Source organism: Eutrigla gurnardus (assembly GCF_963514095.1).
Source record: "Eutrigla gurnardus genome assembly, chromosome: 3".
In the NCBI taxonomy this organism is placed as follows: Eukaryota; Metazoa; Chordata; class Actinopteri; order Perciformes; family Triglidae; genus Eutrigla; species Eutrigla gurnardus.
In genome coordinates, this window is record NC_139917.1 from 23,015,104 (window position 1) to 23,031,868 (window position 16,765).

Below are 16,765 nucleotides of genomic sequence, written 5' to 3' on the forward strand. Positions count from 1 at the left end.
TAATGTAAAAGACTTCATGATTTAGATTAGTTTAGATTACAAAAAAAAAATCGACGTTTTTATAATAATCAAACTACACACATTGTGTCCTTTAAACGTCCCCGGCTTGACCCAGCCTTAACTTCAAGAACATGGCGCACGTCTTGAACTTCAACCTCGGATATTTATTCAATCTCGTTTATCTGTTTGACCAAACGCAAATCCATCACTCAATATTCTCGCGATATATTGCGCCGGTATATTAAGACAGACGGGATGTGGGGCTCGCCCATTCTGAGGGGCGTTGGGTTTCCTTAAGGACCTTAGTGGAGTTTCGGTGCTCAAATTTGCTCAAGACAGATTCAACCATGTCGGACGCGGTGATTAGTTTCATGAAGGACTTCTTGGCCGGTGGCATTGCCGCTGCCATCTCCAAAACAGCCGTCGCTCCCATTGAGAGAGTCAAGTTGTTGCTGCAGGTAAAATAATTGAACCACCTGTTGTCCATTTGTGCGTAAAGTGTGCGTAAAGTGTGCGTAAATGTTGGGTTATTGATACAATCTACCGCTGAAATGTAAACCTGGAATAGATTTTAACATAAAAATGACAAACTATGCAGAGTTGATGTTCTTATGGACCGGTGCATAAAGTCAAGGGGCACGTGACAGGTTCTGGGGCAATGTGGAGATGGTTTTACGCACTGGACTGGATATTTTGGCGATGGTTACAAGCGCTCATATGCGTCAATAAAATGGCCATAATTATAGTTTATAGAATATTGGTAGTTTTATTGCGTTACTTATTACTGCAATGTGACAGATACCCGCAGTACTATTTAATGAAATCGTATTGCTAAATTTAACTTGAACTATGTAATCTAATACACAGCTGATTCTCAAGTGACATGGGTGCGTAGATCGGGCTAAGGCCTAAAACTACACACAGTCATGCCTGGCCGACAAAGACTGTATAATAAAATAAGTTATTAAAATCGAAATAAACAATATATTCATTTGTTAATGGAAATTGGGCATGAACATGTTCATTTGCACATCGTTTGACAAGGGAATTAAATCACATTTTGAGGAGGCAATATGTGCTTATCTTGTCTTACCTTGTAGGTCCAGCATGCCAGCAGACAGATCACCGCAGAGATGCAGTACAAAGGGATCATGGACTGTGTGGTCAGGATCCCAAAGGAACAGGGCTTTATTTCCTTCTGGAGAGGCAACCTGGCCAACGTGATCCGTTACTTCCCCACCCAAGCCCTCAACTTCGCCTTCAAAGACAAGTACAAAAAGATCTTCCTCGGTGGCGTGGATCAAAAAACGCAATTCTGGCGTTACTTCGCCGGTAACCTCGCATCTGGCGGCGCCGCTGGAGCCACTTCCCTCTGCTTCGTGTATCCCCTCGACTTCGCCAGAACAAGACTCGCCGCCGACATTGGCAAAGGCGCATCTGAGAGAGAGTTCACCGGTCTTGGAAACTGCCTCTCCAAGATCTTCAAGACCGATGGCCTCAGGGGTCTTTACCTCGGGTTCAACGTGTCAGTGCAGGGCATCATCATCTACAGGGCGGCCTACTTCGGATGCTTCGACACAGCTAAAGGTGCGCACGTGTGACTTGTATCGTGTTTTTCTACTTAATACGTGTATTTTGTATTTCGTGACGAGGGGGTGACTAAACTCCTCCCCCACACAGGTATGCTGCCAGACCCCAAGAACACGCACATCGTCATCACCTGGATGATCGCCCAGACCGTCACCGCTGCAGCTGGTATCATCTCATACCCCTTCGACACCGTCAGGCGTCGTATGATGATGCAGTCCGGACGCAAAGGAGGTGAGCGTCATTCATGCTTGCGGGTTTGATTTGATTTGGCGCAATTACGCATTTTTACGCACCCATGGGCGTTATGGTTCATTCTCCTTTCTCGCTGTCACATTTCCACAGCCGACATCATGTACACGGGCACAATGGACTGCTGGAGGAAGATCCTTAAGGACGAGGGAGGAAAAGCCTTCTTTAAGGGGGCCTGGTCCAACGTGATCAGAGGCATGGGTGGTGCCTTTGTGTTGGTGCTGTACGACGAGATCAAGAAGTACACATAATAAACGTTTCTGATCGCCCGGTCCCCAAGGAAACCCTCCACTTTGTTTGAAGTCTTAATTGTTGTGATAGAGTGAGAACAGCTGGTCATACACTACACGGTGGGCATGTACTGTACAGGTAGGTGTACTTGACCTGGGTTAACAGGCCTCCTGAGGAACATGTATACATCCTGTCTCCGATGCACAGTCTTTCAGTGCGAAAGACTGTCAAACTGGTGTTTCAGTGATGTTGTTTCACGATGCAAGAGAAAACGTCACTACCCCTCATATGTCAGTGAGTAAAGCAGACGCTGAGGTCCATGTGTTGTTATGTTGTGACCACTCCGATCCATGTATCCCACCTCACACATTATTTTATGAAGAATAAAGATTTATTAGTCTAATACTCCATTGCTTTTGATGTATGTTTTTTTGTATGTTTGTTGTCGTGGCAACTTGTCATCTGCAGTTATGTGTGTTTTTTTCCACAGCAAACCTTCTGACAAAAAGTCTGACAATAATGACATTCAGAATGGCTCTTTTCTATGCAAGTGTCTCAGTAAGTGTGAGAGCGATCCAGCATCCGCAACACTAAGATCCTGAATTTGAAGGAGCTAAATGAAATACCGCCATCACTGATTTTATGATTCACCTCTGTGCTGTTACAAGTCAAATGTCTTCATTGAAACAGCTCTATTAACAACACAATCCAGTTAAAACACGGTAATTCGGATTTTGTCAAAATATCCACAATGGTTATATTGGAAAGTGGCATCCAGTAACTACACCATACATTTAGTATGGACAACCACTGCCCTAACCAAGCATCTTATTTTATTTGGCATGTGCTCAAGTGGTAAAAGTATGTTTTAGGAGAGAAGAGATTAGAACATATATCTGCTGGAGCAAGTAGCTCAATTTTATTAAGAACAGAATATACATAACATCAAAATATCCATCCATCCATTTTCTACCGCTTATCCTGTATTCAGGGTCGCGGGGGGGCTGGAGCCGATCCCAGCTGTCATTGGGCGAAGGCAGGGTACACCCTGGACAGGACGCCAGTCTATCACAGGGCCAACATGTAGAGACAAACAACCATTCAAACTCACATTCCCACCTACGGGCAATTTTAGAGTCATCAATGAACCTATCCCCATCCTGCATGTCTTTGGACTGTGGGAGGAAGCCGGAGAACCCGGAGAGAACCCACGCTTACACGGGGAGAACATGCAAACTCCACACAGAAGGGACCCGGGCCGACCCGGGAATCGAACCCAGGACCCTCTTGCCGTGCAGCCCACACCAAAATATAATATTTCAAATATCTTTCCAATTGTTCCACAGATGCAGATATTACTCAAATATCCCGAAAGGCAATGTTCTCAGCACCAGGCTGCTTTGGCTGCACTCCGTTTGTTTGACCTGGGTACGGGTGTTTGGCTGTATCCAGTAGGGGTGGTAACTGCTGTGGGACGACGGGGCAGAACTGGCCGGCCTGGGCCTGCTGGTCAAACAAAAGAGAGATAACATATTAACAGGTTCATAAATTGGTCAGTTCATAATCAAATCAGAAATTAATGCACTTTTTACATGTTTAGTTCAAATTCTTATTGAGAAACAAAAATATAAACTCTCTCTCTCTCTCTCTCTCTCTCTCTCTCTCTCTCTCTCTCTCTCTCTCTCTCTCTCTCTCTCTCTCTCTCTCCCTCCCTCCCTCCCTCCCTCCCTCCCTCTCTCCCTCTCTCTCCCTCCCCCCAAAGGCTTTATTGGCATGACATGAAATGTGTTGCCAAAGCACAATTATATACATACAATAAAATAAAATGACAATAATAATAAAAACAATAAGAGATAACAGAATAATAATTGAATGAACATACATATATGCAAATAATATAAGCAGAATATACATATACCTACATATACAGTGTGTGAACATGTGTGCGCCCGTTGGGTGTGTTTCGGTTTCACTGGTTTTCCTCTGGTCTTCACAGGCTGCTATAAATTTAGCTGCTATAGTCTCACATTTATGTTTTTCTCCCAGTAGATATGGGAGTGTTTGTGTGTGTGTTGTATGTTTGAATTGTGGGTGCATGTGTGTTATTTGGGGGAAGTATTCCTCTCTTATATTCTGGTATTGGGGACAGGATGTGAGGAATACACCGTCAGGACTTTTCTTAACCTGACAGTTTTAACGGTGCTCAGGTAATCTGCCAATTTGTATTCTCTATTTAGGGCCAAATAACATTTTAGTTTACTCTGTTTTTGGGTTGTTTCTTTCCAATATTCAATATATTTCTGTTTTTGTTGGTTGATAATTTTGTTCGGTCGTAATGGGGGGGGGGGGGTGCTGTGGTCCTGAGGCTGTCCAGGGTCATGTTATGTGGGTGGAGCCTTTGGACCAGCTTGTTGAGGGGACTTTTCTCTGGTTTCAGCTCTCGGCAGCTCAGGGCGGTGTGATGGTAGCTCTGGGGATCACTGGTTTTTAGGTGTTGATAACATTTTAGGGCTCTTTTTTTAATTTTGAGTATAAGGGGATATTGGCCGAGTTCTGCTACATGCATTGTTCGGGGTCTTTCTTTGTACATGTAGGAGGTTCTTACAGAACTTGGTATGGAACGATTAAATTATTGTTTTGTCTCATTTGTCAAAAGTCCTGATTGAGTTTTGGGCCCCAGATTTCACTGCCATACAGAATAATTGGTTCTAATACGAATTGGAAAATTTTGAGCCAGCTTGTAATGGGGAGGCCAAATTTAATATTTCGTTTAATTGCACAGAAAGCTCTTCTTGCTTTGTCTCTCAGATCTTTGACAGCTACGTTGAAGCTTCCTGTGGAGCTGATGTTCAAGCCTAGATATGTATCGTTTTTTGTGTATTGTAATTTAGAGGTGTCCAAATAAAAAGGGTGTCTGTTTTCCTTCTCTCTCTCCCTCTCTCTCTCCCTCCCTCCCTCCCTCCCTCCAACCAGTACATCCATTTAAACATTAAAAAAAGATTTAGTATGATGCTTGAAAATAAATTAATGGGTGATGTTTAGGTTATATATATATATATATAGGGTGTCTTACAGCTCCCATGTCTGTTCTGGTAGTCTTTCAGTTGTTCTGAGCGCTTTAAGGCAGGTGTAGGTTTGATGGAGTTCAGCTTCTTCAGGAAAGCCTGGAAAAAACAAAATTAAATTTCTTATCTAACAAGCAGTGATTAGAAAAATTAATAATAATAATAATATATATATATATATATATATATATATATATATATATATATATATATATATATATATTGTCTTAGAAAAGAAAAATAGTCCCTATTCAATTATATGATTCTATTTTATTTTATCACAGCGAACACAACCAAACAGCATGAGGCATATCAGTGTAGGTAAGTGGCTGAATGTCATACATGCAGTCACGCTCCCACGTGCATGCTGTGCAGAAATCCCTCAGTGAGCAAAAAAGTCCACATGAAGCAATGCAGCTAACAAAAAGCTCAACAGTCAAGAGACCGTTTTTCTAAAATGCATCGTCCACCAGAGGTCAAGTGCAAGTCAGACTGGTCTCCTACTGCATTTCCAATACATGAATAACTTAAGAATTTATAATTTATTGATCATTTAAAGATATACTGTGGAATTGAACAATCTTGAAATGCAACTAGTTCTAGTTGGGCAGTCTTAAGTGTGTGGTGTGTGGGATGGATAGACTGATCACACGGCAGATTCAATTACTCCACTCTAAGAATAGAGAAAGCGAGATGCATCCCCCGACAACGTGGAGAGATGGACGCCAGAGAGAGAACAGTCTGTCCTGAAAATGACTGGAACACATTCCCTGATAAAACATCAATCTGAATTAATGTGAGGACTCTAATTAGCAAAGATGAAAAAAATAGGGGCCAGTATCAATCAAGTTTTCTGTTTTCACTAGTTAGAGGAGACAATAACAGCCTGTCATTACCTACCAGTTATAATTCCCTGATTCCCTTTTAAACAATGCTTTTTTTGTTTGCTTCCATCACAAAGTGGTCTGGCAGAGTTAATGTACGGGGTGAGAGGCCAAAGCTGCAGAGGCTGAACCGTCTCATAATGTCACTCTGTGACGCTGCTAGCCTTCCACCTGCTGCCATCTGTCCAAGTCCATTCGGGTCTACTTTCAGAGGTGGAACCCTTCGTCGGACTGACTCAACCCAAGTAACTATAGCGTCCTTAAATACATGTAAACTTTGAATGGCACAGAGTATTCTCATTGACAGAAGTTAACCAACAGATGAGAACATTCAAAGAGCCAACAGCAGCTACACATTTCAGTATCAGTTTAGATATTTACACTAATGAGAAATCTGATATTTTTCCATCTGGAGATACAGCAGCACTTTAAATCTTGCGTTTAACAGAGAAGAACTCGTAAGTTTCTTGGAAATAACTCAATCATAATGGAAAAAAAGACTATAAAATGACTCATATATAATAATAATTTATATATATATAGAGAGAGAGAGGTTTAGTGTTTGTATTAAATCGAGTATCGATCCATATAGGAGGCAAAACTCACCAGGTTTTCCCTCTCAATGCGTTGCTCTTCACTCTTCCTGTTGATTGTGCTGTGATAGGTGTGAAGGTGAGGAGGCGGCAACTTGCAGGCCATATTGGCTTTCTTCCTTCTTCCTGAAGAATGAAGCGAAAGCACTCGAAGAAGACGCTGGTTCTCGTGATCTATGCGCATCACCTCATCATTGCTGAATGAGTAGTTCTTCCTGTTGTTTCTCCCCCCAGGACCACAGGAGACCACTTCACTACCGAGCCGACTCGTCGAACCGAGTGTGTCTGATTGGTGAAAAGAACATTTGTTATAGTTTTTTAAATCTGCCACCACCACCCCTATTTTCCTCAAAACCAAAACCAAAAAAAGGTTGGCAACATAACTGACAGACAAGAGAGGCACACGTTTACTCACAGTCAGATACGTTGTGATCCGAGTCCTGAACTTGCCGACTGTCGTTAAGGCCACTGGAGGGGACACTCTCCTGCTGATGCTCCTCTGTGTGGTTCAGGTCCACCGAATAGCGAGGGCTGGTGTCAGGAGAAGAGAGGTGGCTCACATCCGTCAGTGTATCCTCTGACTCCTCTGTAGGGCCTATAGGCATTTCCCCAGATCCTGCTGAGCCCGCTCTGGCCCTTCTCAATCTAGGGGATAAAGGATGCTTGTTGAGCCTGGGAATGGTGGGGGAATCTATACTCCTTCTCCCATGGCTGCTGATAGAGGAGCTCTCAGAGTCTGCGTCCACGCTTCTCTCCTTCAAGTCCTTGTCAACCTTTCCCAATCCGTCTCCGCTGGCATCATCACAGTCACTGTCAAAAAACGAGTGATCCACTTCACCTTCTACATCACTGAGGTTGAAGGTTGCCATCCTTCCCCAGCACCCTAAATCTGTAACCTGAAAGATTAAGATTGTGTTAAAGGAGGATCTAACATTGCCGTTACTGAACGAACTATAGCTTGCCGTTGCGATTAAGACGAAAGATGAAAACGGTACCGTCACTTAAGACATTTCCCACCGCGTAATATAGGGGGAAGGAAAAGCGTGACATGGAAAACACACGTCCAACGTGACATCTAACTAGAGTATGCTAGTTAGCTTAGCCCAACATTAAGGTTAGCTCACGCTAGCTTTGCGACAACGACATCTACCTGGCGGCGACTTGCCCCATTAGCAGTGTTTCATGTCACAGTAGCTTTGACTTACGAGAAGACTAGTAAGTAAGTGAAACGCAAAGCTGCACTTACATACAATCTTCCGTCGGCGTTTCCATGCCTTGTAACTATGCAGCGTCACTTCCTGGCAACTGCTGCTGTGGTGCGGAGCTCCCCGCTGCAGTCTTCTCCTGCGTCATCCGTTAGCGATCGTTATAATTTCCTCTTTCATTCAAATTATATATATATTCAAAGCATTTTTCATATTTTATTGCAAATCTCTGTTTTATATTTATGTTTCTTGACTTTTGCAATACTGGCTTTTTCTTATGTTTCTCTTACTATGTTCAAAAACAAAAACTGGCAACTTCCCTGTATGTGAAACGTTCACGTTGTAATAAACCGGATTCTGATACAGAATATAGGGAATTTGGTGAGTTCTCTTAACTATTGCAGTGTTTTTGTTTATATAATTGTTTGGACTAAGTTAATTTAATTTATTGCTTTTTATATTTGACTAACATTTGGGTGACAGGCATCCGAATATTAATACTATTTCAGTAATGAGCATAATACACAATACAATAACTGACAGAGAAACCAAATAATGATAGAAAGAAAATCACACTGCACTGATTTGTTTTTAAAAGGAATAGACAAGAGGTCATTTAGTTTTTCCTTGGGTATCTATTATGCCAAAGTAACTGCTCCCCCTGGTGAATACCCATTACCAAGAAAGGGGATTATCTGAAGGCGCGTCCCCTGACATTCTAATTTGTCACGGGTTTTCTCTTAATAACATTGTTAGAGCTAGAAGTGACACACACTCATGAAATGCCAATGTCCTAGGATAATAGGACGTGGGTGAATCTATCGTATAAACTTGTGTCTGGTCACTGTCATAGAATTTACATGCCTATGCAGGATGGGTAGAGCTGGGGACTGAATGGGTGTTATTTCTGTGGCAGTCCCACAGTTACACATTCAGCCAATGGGGAAGAAATCACAAAGAGTGACAATACGTTTCTGCAAAATGACTGTCCAGTCTAAGCTCTACCTTTTTTCTCTTTTTTTTTTTTAAAGAAAATTTTACATTTTGTTATGCCTAGTGAGGAGGGGAAAAAACACCCATTTGACTCGGACAACTGGCTGGTTGTGAAAACTCAATTATAGGGCCTGATTGTTCTCCAATAATTGGCTGTGTCAAGACAGGCTGCATTCTGGCATAGCTTCTTCTTTACATAAATAGTTCTCAGAGCAGAGCAAGCGCCCGGGGGTCTTTTAAACAATTAAATTACAACTAATATATCGATACATCAACAATTCTCTATATCTATGTTAATAGGGAAAAAAAACCCATTAATCCTTCAATGCAAAAAACCCAGACATTTGTCCAATGGATATTTGGGGCTAGTATTATTTGTGTCTGTGAAAAAGGCCCATTATAATTTCGTACAGCCAATTTCCAATTTTCTTGTTTCTTCCAACCACTTGTTTCAGTCTTAAACCCAATGACACACAATTGACTGTCCTATATGACAAAGTATCAAATCTGCTTTGAACAGCTATAATCAGAGCAAATTGGTATTTTTGCTTTAAAAAAAATCTCCCTAATTTTCATTTGATCAGGTAATCTATTTATTAACTATTCATTTCAGCTTGAGTCTGTTCTTATTTCTAAAACTGGATAAGCAAGTGTATACACACACACACACACACACACACACACACACACACACACACACACACACACACACACACACACACACACACACACACACACACACACACACACACACACACACACACACACACACACACACACACACACACACACACTAGCAAGTAAAGAAAGAAAGAACAGTTTCTTTGCTGCAAAGGCAATGGTTTATTGGTTTATGTAGCACATGACTAAAACCGTAACAGTAAATTACAAGAAATTAACACCATTACAGAAATTACTCAAATTTGCAATGGCACTCCAACGTTTTGCAGACACTTTACCAATTTCAGATGTTGTTTGAAAGGAGCTCAGATGACCTTTGGCCTCTGAGGAAGACACAGATTATAATACGCAGTTTGATCCCAAAAATCTGGTCCTTTCCACCCACACCAGCCCTGGGAAAGATAACATGCATATCACATTCAACGCAACACGGTACATCAAAATGTGTTCTTAAGGGAAAGACATGCAGCCAGTGAAGATGCTTATAACAGTTACCTTGTCTGTGATAACCTGTAAATCCTCTGCTCCCGTGTAATGTGGATCCAGGATGAGATAGCGGATCTGCCCGGTGGTCTCGCTCCATGCCACACCGAGAATAGTGTGAGCTAAAACTCCCCCACCTGCAACACAGGTAAAAACATGAAAAGATAGCTTGCATTCAGCTGAAGGAAACCTTTGCCAAGATTATACCAAGGCTGTGTTAGTGACAGGAAATTAAGATTTGTATGTCTTTGGGCCAATTACTTCTTTTTTTTAACCAGATATCAATTACATGTCGCCTTAGTTTATATGTTATTATCGTTACTGGACGATATTTGAAGTTAAACACAAATGTATGGTTTTAAAGTCTGCGTCAGTTTAAGTAAAAGGCCCGAGTGCTTGTAGCATAGTTTAGGAGCAGTTCTGAAACAGTTCACACATCCAACTTACCGATCATGATGGGAGTCCCTTCAGTAAGGAAGTGGTTGGCCAGTTCTCTGCCTTTGGATGCCAACTCCGAACCTTGACTAAAGAGGACCAACATTTATCCTCAGATTAATCCAAAACATGTAGTACATCATCACACACGTTGCTATCCACAGGTGTCGCACAACAAACCTCACAAACATGATCTTGGAAGTGACCCCAAGCAGCTGGTTCAGAACAGCCTGAAGCTCAATTGATCCGATCCACTGACGTGACCCAACAAAGGATCCTTGTTTGTCTCCAACATCCACTAAAGCCTGGAAAGTAATTACAGTAATTTGGAATCAGCTTTATTGGCCAAGTATGTGTGTACAAACAAGGAATGAAACGGTTTGCAGCACTCTTAATGTACTAAGACAGAAATAGAAATAACACCTAAAGACAAAAATAACAAAGCAGGACTGCTATTTATGCAAGTGGTGAAACAAAAGGTGTAAATGTAAATATTAAATTAATTTATGTAAAAAGCATAAATAACAAGTTATAAATAATACAAATAGTGCAAATAAATAAACACTCCTGTACCTGTTGGATCTCCTTGTGAGTGGGCACAGCCCGCTCTACATAGCCTTGCTGCTGGAACCAGGAGCAGATGGTCTGCAGGGAGCGATAAGCACAGCCCCAGCCATTGTCATCCATATGGTCCTGCATGTAGTGGTGATAGCTGTAGATCCCCTGGACCAAGTACACCTTAAGAAAAGACACACATAAGGGTAGACAAGGTTTTAACAAGGTTCCTTCTAGATGATGTCTCAGTATCAGTCTTCAAAAGAGGATATACAGTGAGACAGACTTTAATTTACCGATTAGACGCACCTTTCCATTTTCCAGCGTGGGATGTGTGAGGACCAGATGAGGGTTTCGGAGGTAGCCATCTTTGTGGGGCTCATTGGGAAAGTGGTAAGCATTGGCTCTTCTAAAATAGGGCCAGTCGTCTGGTAGCTCAAACTGTCGATGCAGCTCCTACTTAGACAGAGATTTTGTGCACAACAAAATGAAAAAAAAAAAAAATGTTACAAAAGAACATAAATCAGGAGTTAGGCAAGGGTTTTCATGCAAGTACAATGAGTTGAATCCACTGCCTGCTGGATAAACAGCTGGACTTCCTGTACCTTAGTATTCATCTCTTTGCTACATGTTGTCTGTTTGTTTGGGATTTTAAAGATTCTCATTTTGTGTTTCTTACTTAGGAGCAGCTGTGGCTCAAATGAAAGCGGTACTATCCTTGGCTCCACTGAAGTGTTCTTGGGCAAGATACTGAACCCTAAATTGCTCCAGAAGGCTATGCCATTGGTGTGTGAATGTGCATTAGAGTAGATCAGGGGGGCACCTTGCACGGCAGGCTTTGCCATCGGTGTATGAACGTGTGTGTGAATGGGTAATGGCTTACATGTAGTGTAAAGTGCTTTAAGTAGTCGGCAGACGAGAAGCGTGGTATATCAATGCAGGTCCATTACCTTCCGTTGTGTCTCTAATTGGCTGTCAGGCACTCCTGCTGGGTAAACCACGGTCACTAGCCCTTTCGGTACTGGGAGAAGGAAGTGGAGTGGTTCGGGTACCAGCAGCGTGGTCCCCTTCATGTGTTGCAGGGTCACTTTCTCCATCTCACACAGCTGATTTGTTAGCGCCTCCAACAGGCGGTCAGAGGCACTGCAACGTCAGAAGAGAAATCTGGTTTGGTCTATATATATTATATATATATATATATATATATATATATATATATATATATATATATATAAACATGTTTAAAGGTAAGACATACTCTTTGATTGTGTCATTACAGGTGGTACGGACGACACAGTCCATTGGAAGAGTTGTAAACAGGAAGTGGGATTTCTGGACTGTTCTGCTGAGGATCGGGACTGAAAGAGGGCCTGTCCTTGTCGCCTCCATCATCAGACGAAGGTTAATGACACTCTGAACGACAAGGGAGAATTTACATTCAAGCACAGGCACACACACACCATAAAGACAATAAGGCATAGGTGAATATAGTAGTAATAATAATGGGTAATAGGCTGAAACAATTAGTCAGTTGGAAGACAATTAATCTACAACTATTTTCAGAAATGTTTATATCATGGAATTATCCAAACAGCAGGGTCTAGCTTCTCATATATGCATATTTGCTGTTTTTTGTGATAGTACATTCATTCTCTTTGGGTTTTGGTCTTTTGGTCAAAAACAAGACATTGGAAGTCATCATCTTGAACTTAATCTACAATACAAATACTGGTAAGATGCTGTGGCAGATACCTCTTAGTGAAAAAAATAATACATAAATAAAAAATCCCAACATGTACATACGGCTGCCAAACTTTTTTTGCTTTTCTTTTTTGCCGATCTCTTGCCAGCTGTCTCTTGTTCTTCTGTCCTGAAAAAACAAACAAAAACAACTTAAGTATAATTCAGTCAAACAAACTAAAAGCAGAGGAATCCCTGTAAGAGAAGATTTTATAAGCTTAACTTACTGAATCCATTGATGTAGATCATCACACAGTGTGTTTGGAGTTATTTCATCAGGCGTTGCATGAAAACCTCTGTTTGGCCAAATAATAACAGGACTGTCACAGACTGTTAGGACAAGGGATTCAGATTTCACCTGAGAGAGAAGCATCTCAAATGTTCTCGAGATGACTTTGTGCACAAGCGTTTCTGAAAGAAGACAGGAAGACAACATTAGCCCTTTATCAATTACTACATTGTTTACACGTTATATTTCATAGCCTGCTGGTAATGTATTATTATGCTGCCATGCTTTTGATCTCTTAGTCAATTTAAAAACATTATGAAACCAGTGCACATCCTTTAATGTGATACTGCACTTTATGAACGTTTATTAATCTCTATCTATTTTAAACACAAACAGAATCCTACCATCATCATTTGGTTCACTGTATTTCCGACCTTGTTGCTTTAGTGTGTAGAAAATTTTACATAAAAAATGGTTCAATAAGCTTTATTAAAGTTAGTAATTAAAAATAATCTATTTATTTTTGTTAAAGACAAAATATAAATCAAAATAATGGGATCTCCTACTTCTCCAGACGTTTTGGTGTCTAATCAAAAATGATTCAGGGTGGGTGGGAATGCAGTGGTGGTGCTTTAGTTTAGTTTTAGGTAGTGTTAGGAATGTAATATATTGGGGTTGAGGCTTCCATCTCATCTGTGCTCTATGTAGCTCTCCTTTGGATTATAGATAAGTAATATAAAACATATATTTTTTAAAATACAATAGTATCAAAAGGTCCATGAACATACCATCTGTGCTGTCCAGCTGACATTTGAACTCCAGCGGCCCTCTGACACGAAGGATGGTCCCTGTGTCGGAGGATTGCTCTCCAGCAACCTGAGATCACACAAGAATAGTAAACTACCTGAGAGAGAACCAGCTGGCGCTGCTAACAAGGAAGCGAGGAGCCGCTGTCAGTTGACAACTATGTAGAACAGTAAGCGCTAAACAGAGAAAGACACGAACGTCTCGTTAAGTTAATTAATCGGTAAACTTACCATAGTGAAGCTCTGTCCAGTCCTGTAATATGAAATCACGAAGCTAGCTGCTGTTTCTTCCGGACGCTGACATGTCTGTCGCGGTATCATCGACGTGTCTCTGGGTGATGAATTCTATTGGACCACACTGACCCCGCCCACTTGTGTTGCATTCACTGTACCTCGTAAATGGTGCATTTCCTGGATGACACGAAGTTTGCGGTCCTTTTGAAATTAATTATGACAGGGATTTTGCCTTGAGATTATTTCAGAAGGAGACTTAAAAAGGTCAGGTGAAAATATCCACTGTTTCACAAGAATAATACCATATTAGCAGACTGAATAAGTTAGCAGAGCAGTGAGACAATTCATTTTTAGGCCTCTATAGCTCTTCTTTAATGATTTAATATTGTAAAATGATTTTTAAGAGAACCAGGGAAATAAATACACAATGGCCTAATATTAAGCACTTCAAAGTGGGGGTAGGTTAACATTTGGGGCTAATATAAATTATCATTAGCACTACTACTACTATTACCACTACTACTACTAATTATCATAATAATAAAACCTACTATGGGTGCAATCGCTTAAAGAAATTATCCAGTCAGTTATAGTGATCATTACATTTCTTGTGAAAGATGGAATAATGTTTGTACTGTTGATGGTGTTCATGCTGGTTCTGCTATACTTGGATAGTGTGAAGCTTATTGTATCTGATTATACCACCATCAGTTCACATGTCACACCATTTGAAAAAGAGCGTCAACATTCTCATATTTTCATCTTTTGATTCTGCAATTTAAATTGATTTATTTACTTTTTTGTACATGGACAAAGAACGCAAGGAGAGTGCAAAGAGTCACAACTAACAAAACATCTTCGTGTTCTTCATGTGGAAAAGAACACGAGTTGTGTGATGTGTTCATGCAGTTTGATGGACCAGTTTTGACCCATAACGCTCAAAGCGATCCGCTATCAAATCTGCCTGAGTGCATAAATGCAACATTACCCAAGATTTCCTTTAAGTATCTATTAATGGGCTTTATGCCCCTGAATGTTGCAATGGGCCTTAAAAAAAAGGTTTCTTCTTGTTAAACTGAGTGCAGCTTGAGTATATACATTGTAACCGTCTGATGTCATGGCTGTTGAGTTCCTGTGGATTAAGGTGCCTGGTTTGATTTGTGAAGAGATTAGTTATCTCTTCCAGCGTTTCATAAACAGAGTAGCCTATTAGGATCTCTGGACGAGTGTGTGCAGGGACTTAATATATGGCAAGCGCTATGGAAACACATTACAATTGTACATTCATCATATGGGCATAGGCAAAGGTTAAATTTAGATTTACTTGCTTATGTAATATCAAAGGAGGGATGGTGAGAACCTTTCTTGAAGACGTTGCTTAAAGAGATTGCTTTTTTCATATTTGAATTTTTTAATATTTAGACATTTTTATTGCACATTTTTCTCTCCCCATTTCACATTTTAATTCAAGGTTGTAATGCAATAATAAAGGAAAACACCAAGGAGTGTGAATGCTTTTACAAGGCACTGTCATTTCAATGTGATGAATTTTCAAAAGCTAAAGACAACCGAAACCAGGAGTCAGCAATTAGGTCCAAAAATGGAAGAGAAATTGTTCAGATGTTTTGCAGATGCTGGCTTATATGGTTTTAATATGTGTATTTAATGTGATTCATTTAAGAATACCTCGTTTTATAAAAGTAATTTCTCCATCCTGTATGCTTTGTGTTGCACTACGACAACCGACGTTATTGACTGGTAATCAACACACAATAAAAAGTTGGTTTAACCATATATGGTTAAAATGCTGTTGCTGCTGCCCTGCGATTAAAGATATGATGATAACTAAAGTAAAACACCGCAGCATGTCAGCATGTCAGCTGTTGACCATCCAGCATTCATTTCTAGTTCATATGTGTTGTTGAGTTTAATTTCAGCACCTTGAGCTGCACTGTTCGAAGCCCCAGCGTTCATGTCTCTCTTCGTGTAGGGGCATTCATTATCATTGGATGTTAAAAACTTTCATTTATATATTCGTGATTTATCAGCCTTGTATTTACAGTTTTATGCAGCAGATTTATGAAAAAGTACAAAAAAAAAAAAAATAGAAACGGAAAACTTTCATCAGACTTTTATCATGGGGCCAAATATTTGTGTTAGGGATAGATTTGGCCATTTGCCTTCCACTCACCTAAACCTTCCTTATTCAGACTTTAATGACCACAATGTCATCATGTACCATAATGCTCCATGAAAGTGTCACTGATAAAATAACGTTGCACATTTCAAAGTGGCCAGTTTGATGAATTGCATTGAGGATGGCCACCCTGGAGCCTAATGAAAGGATTCCCTGTTTAATGTCTAACCTATAAACCTTTTGTTGTCATGGCGACAGAAACTTCCTGCGGCCTTGTTGTTGTAAGATTGCCAATGTAAGCAGCCTGCTCATCCAGAGTTATCCTGCAAGAAATGAGAAAGCTGTTCATTATTTAAGCTCTGAAATTGATTTATTATGTTCGACTATGAAAATGCTCTTTTCAGACCAAACAAGGCCGACAAGCACTGCAGTAGCCTCACCATGGCCAATGAAATCTATTTCTGACATGTGTTTTATAAATGATCACCAAACATGTAGCCTATAATCATCACTGAACCATTTCCGGAACAGTCTTCAGTCAAATTACTTGTGCAAACCACAAGTGAATTATTAGATTAACTTGAGATATAATAACATCATTTTCACATCATGAAAATGTGAAAATATTGTAGTTAATGTTGTTTTATTTCATTTA

General features: G+C 40.5%; 3 protein-coding genes across 4 annotated transcripts; 1 reads left to right on the forward strand and 2 right to left on the reverse strand.

The window, feature by feature from the left end:
• The first annotated feature begins 272 nt into the window (after positions 1-272).
• On the forward strand, positions 273-2,478 carry slc25a4 (solute carrier family 25 member 4). Its single transcript, XM_084006399.1, has 4 exons — positions 273-458; positions 1,101-1,587; positions 1,681-1,821; positions 1,933-2,478. Exons 1-4 carry the CDS (start codon positions 348-350, stop codon positions 2,088-2,090), a joined length of 897 nt encoding a protein of 298 aa, XP_083862525.1. The 5' UTR covers positions 273-347; the 3' UTR covers positions 2,091-2,478.
• A 299-nt stretch (positions 2,479-2,777) lies between these two features.
• On the reverse strand, positions 2,778-7,947 carry LOC311010444 (cilia- and flagella-associated protein 97-like). 2 transcript variants are annotated; one of them, XM_084004933.1, is made up of 5 exons: positions 7,859-7,947; positions 7,028-7,508; positions 6,626-6,897; positions 5,144-5,234; positions 2,778-3,573 (listed from the first exon to the last, which is right to left on the reverse strand). In XM_084004933.1, the coding sequence occupies exons 2-5, from the start codon at positions 7,479-7,481 to the stop codon at positions 3,455-3,457; spliced, it is 936 nt and encodes a 311-aa protein (XP_083861059.1). In that variant the 5' UTR covers positions 7,482-7,508; positions 7,859-7,947; the 3' UTR covers positions 2,778-3,454. The 2 variants fall into 2 exon arrangements, with proteins under 2 accessions (XP_083861059.1, XP_083861058.1); XM_084004932.1 differs by having other exon boundaries at positions 2,778-3,576.
• A 1,729-nt stretch (positions 7,948-9,676) lies between these two features.
• On the reverse strand, positions 9,677-14,075 carry ufsp2 (ufm1-specific peptidase 2). The gene is made up of 12 exons (XM_084004913.1): positions 13,971-14,075; positions 13,722-13,809; positions 12,932-13,115; positions 12,768-12,834; positions 12,223-12,377; positions 11,915-12,107; positions 11,274-11,420; positions 10,983-11,147; positions 10,590-10,714; positions 10,422-10,498; positions 9,987-10,111; positions 9,677-9,883 (listed from the first exon to the last, which is right to left on the reverse strand). The coding sequence occupies exons 1-12, from the start codon at positions 14,058-14,060 to the stop codon at positions 9,797-9,799; spliced, it is 1,503 nt and encodes a 500-aa protein (XP_083861039.1). The 5' UTR covers positions 14,061-14,075; the 3' UTR covers positions 9,677-9,796.
• Positions 14,076-16,765: the final 2,690 nt, after the last annotated feature.

Coding starts and splice junctions, on each gene's coding strand:
- slc25a4 (XM_084006399.1), top strand. CDS start 348: ATGTCGGACGCGGTGATTAGTTTCATGAAGGACTTCTTGGCCGGTGGC. Junction 459..1,100: donor GAGTCAAGTTGTTGCTGCAG/GTAAAATAATTG, acceptor CTTACCTTGTAG/GTCCAGCATGCCAGCAGACA. Junction 1,822..1,932: donor GCAGTCCGGACGCAAAGGAG/GTGAGCGTCATT, acceptor ACATTTCCACAG/CCGACATCATGTACACGGGC.
- ufsp2 (XM_084004913.1), bottom strand. CDS start 14,060: ATGATACCGCGACAGACATGTCAGCGTCCGGAAGAAACAGCAGCTAGC. Junction 13,116..13,721: donor TCAGCTGGACAGCACAGATG/GTATGTTCATGG, acceptor GTCTTCTTTCAG/AAACGCTTGTGCACAAAGTC. Junction 11,148..11,273: donor CCACGCTGGAAAATGGAAAG/GTGCGTCTAATC, acceptor TCTTTTCTTAAG/GTGTACTTGGTCCAGGGGAT.
- LOC311010444 (XM_084004932.1), bottom strand. CDS start 7,481: ATGGCAACCTTCAACCTCAGTGATGTAGAAGGTGAAGTGGATCACTCG. Junction 5,235..6,625: donor GCATTGAGAGGGAAAACCTG/GTGAGTTTTGCC, acceptor TGTTTTTTCCAG/GCTTTCCTGAAGAAGCTGAA. Junction 3,577..5,143: donor CCAGAACAGACATGGGAGCT/GTAAGACACCCT, acceptor TTGTTTGACCAG/CAGGCCCAGGCCGGCCAGTT.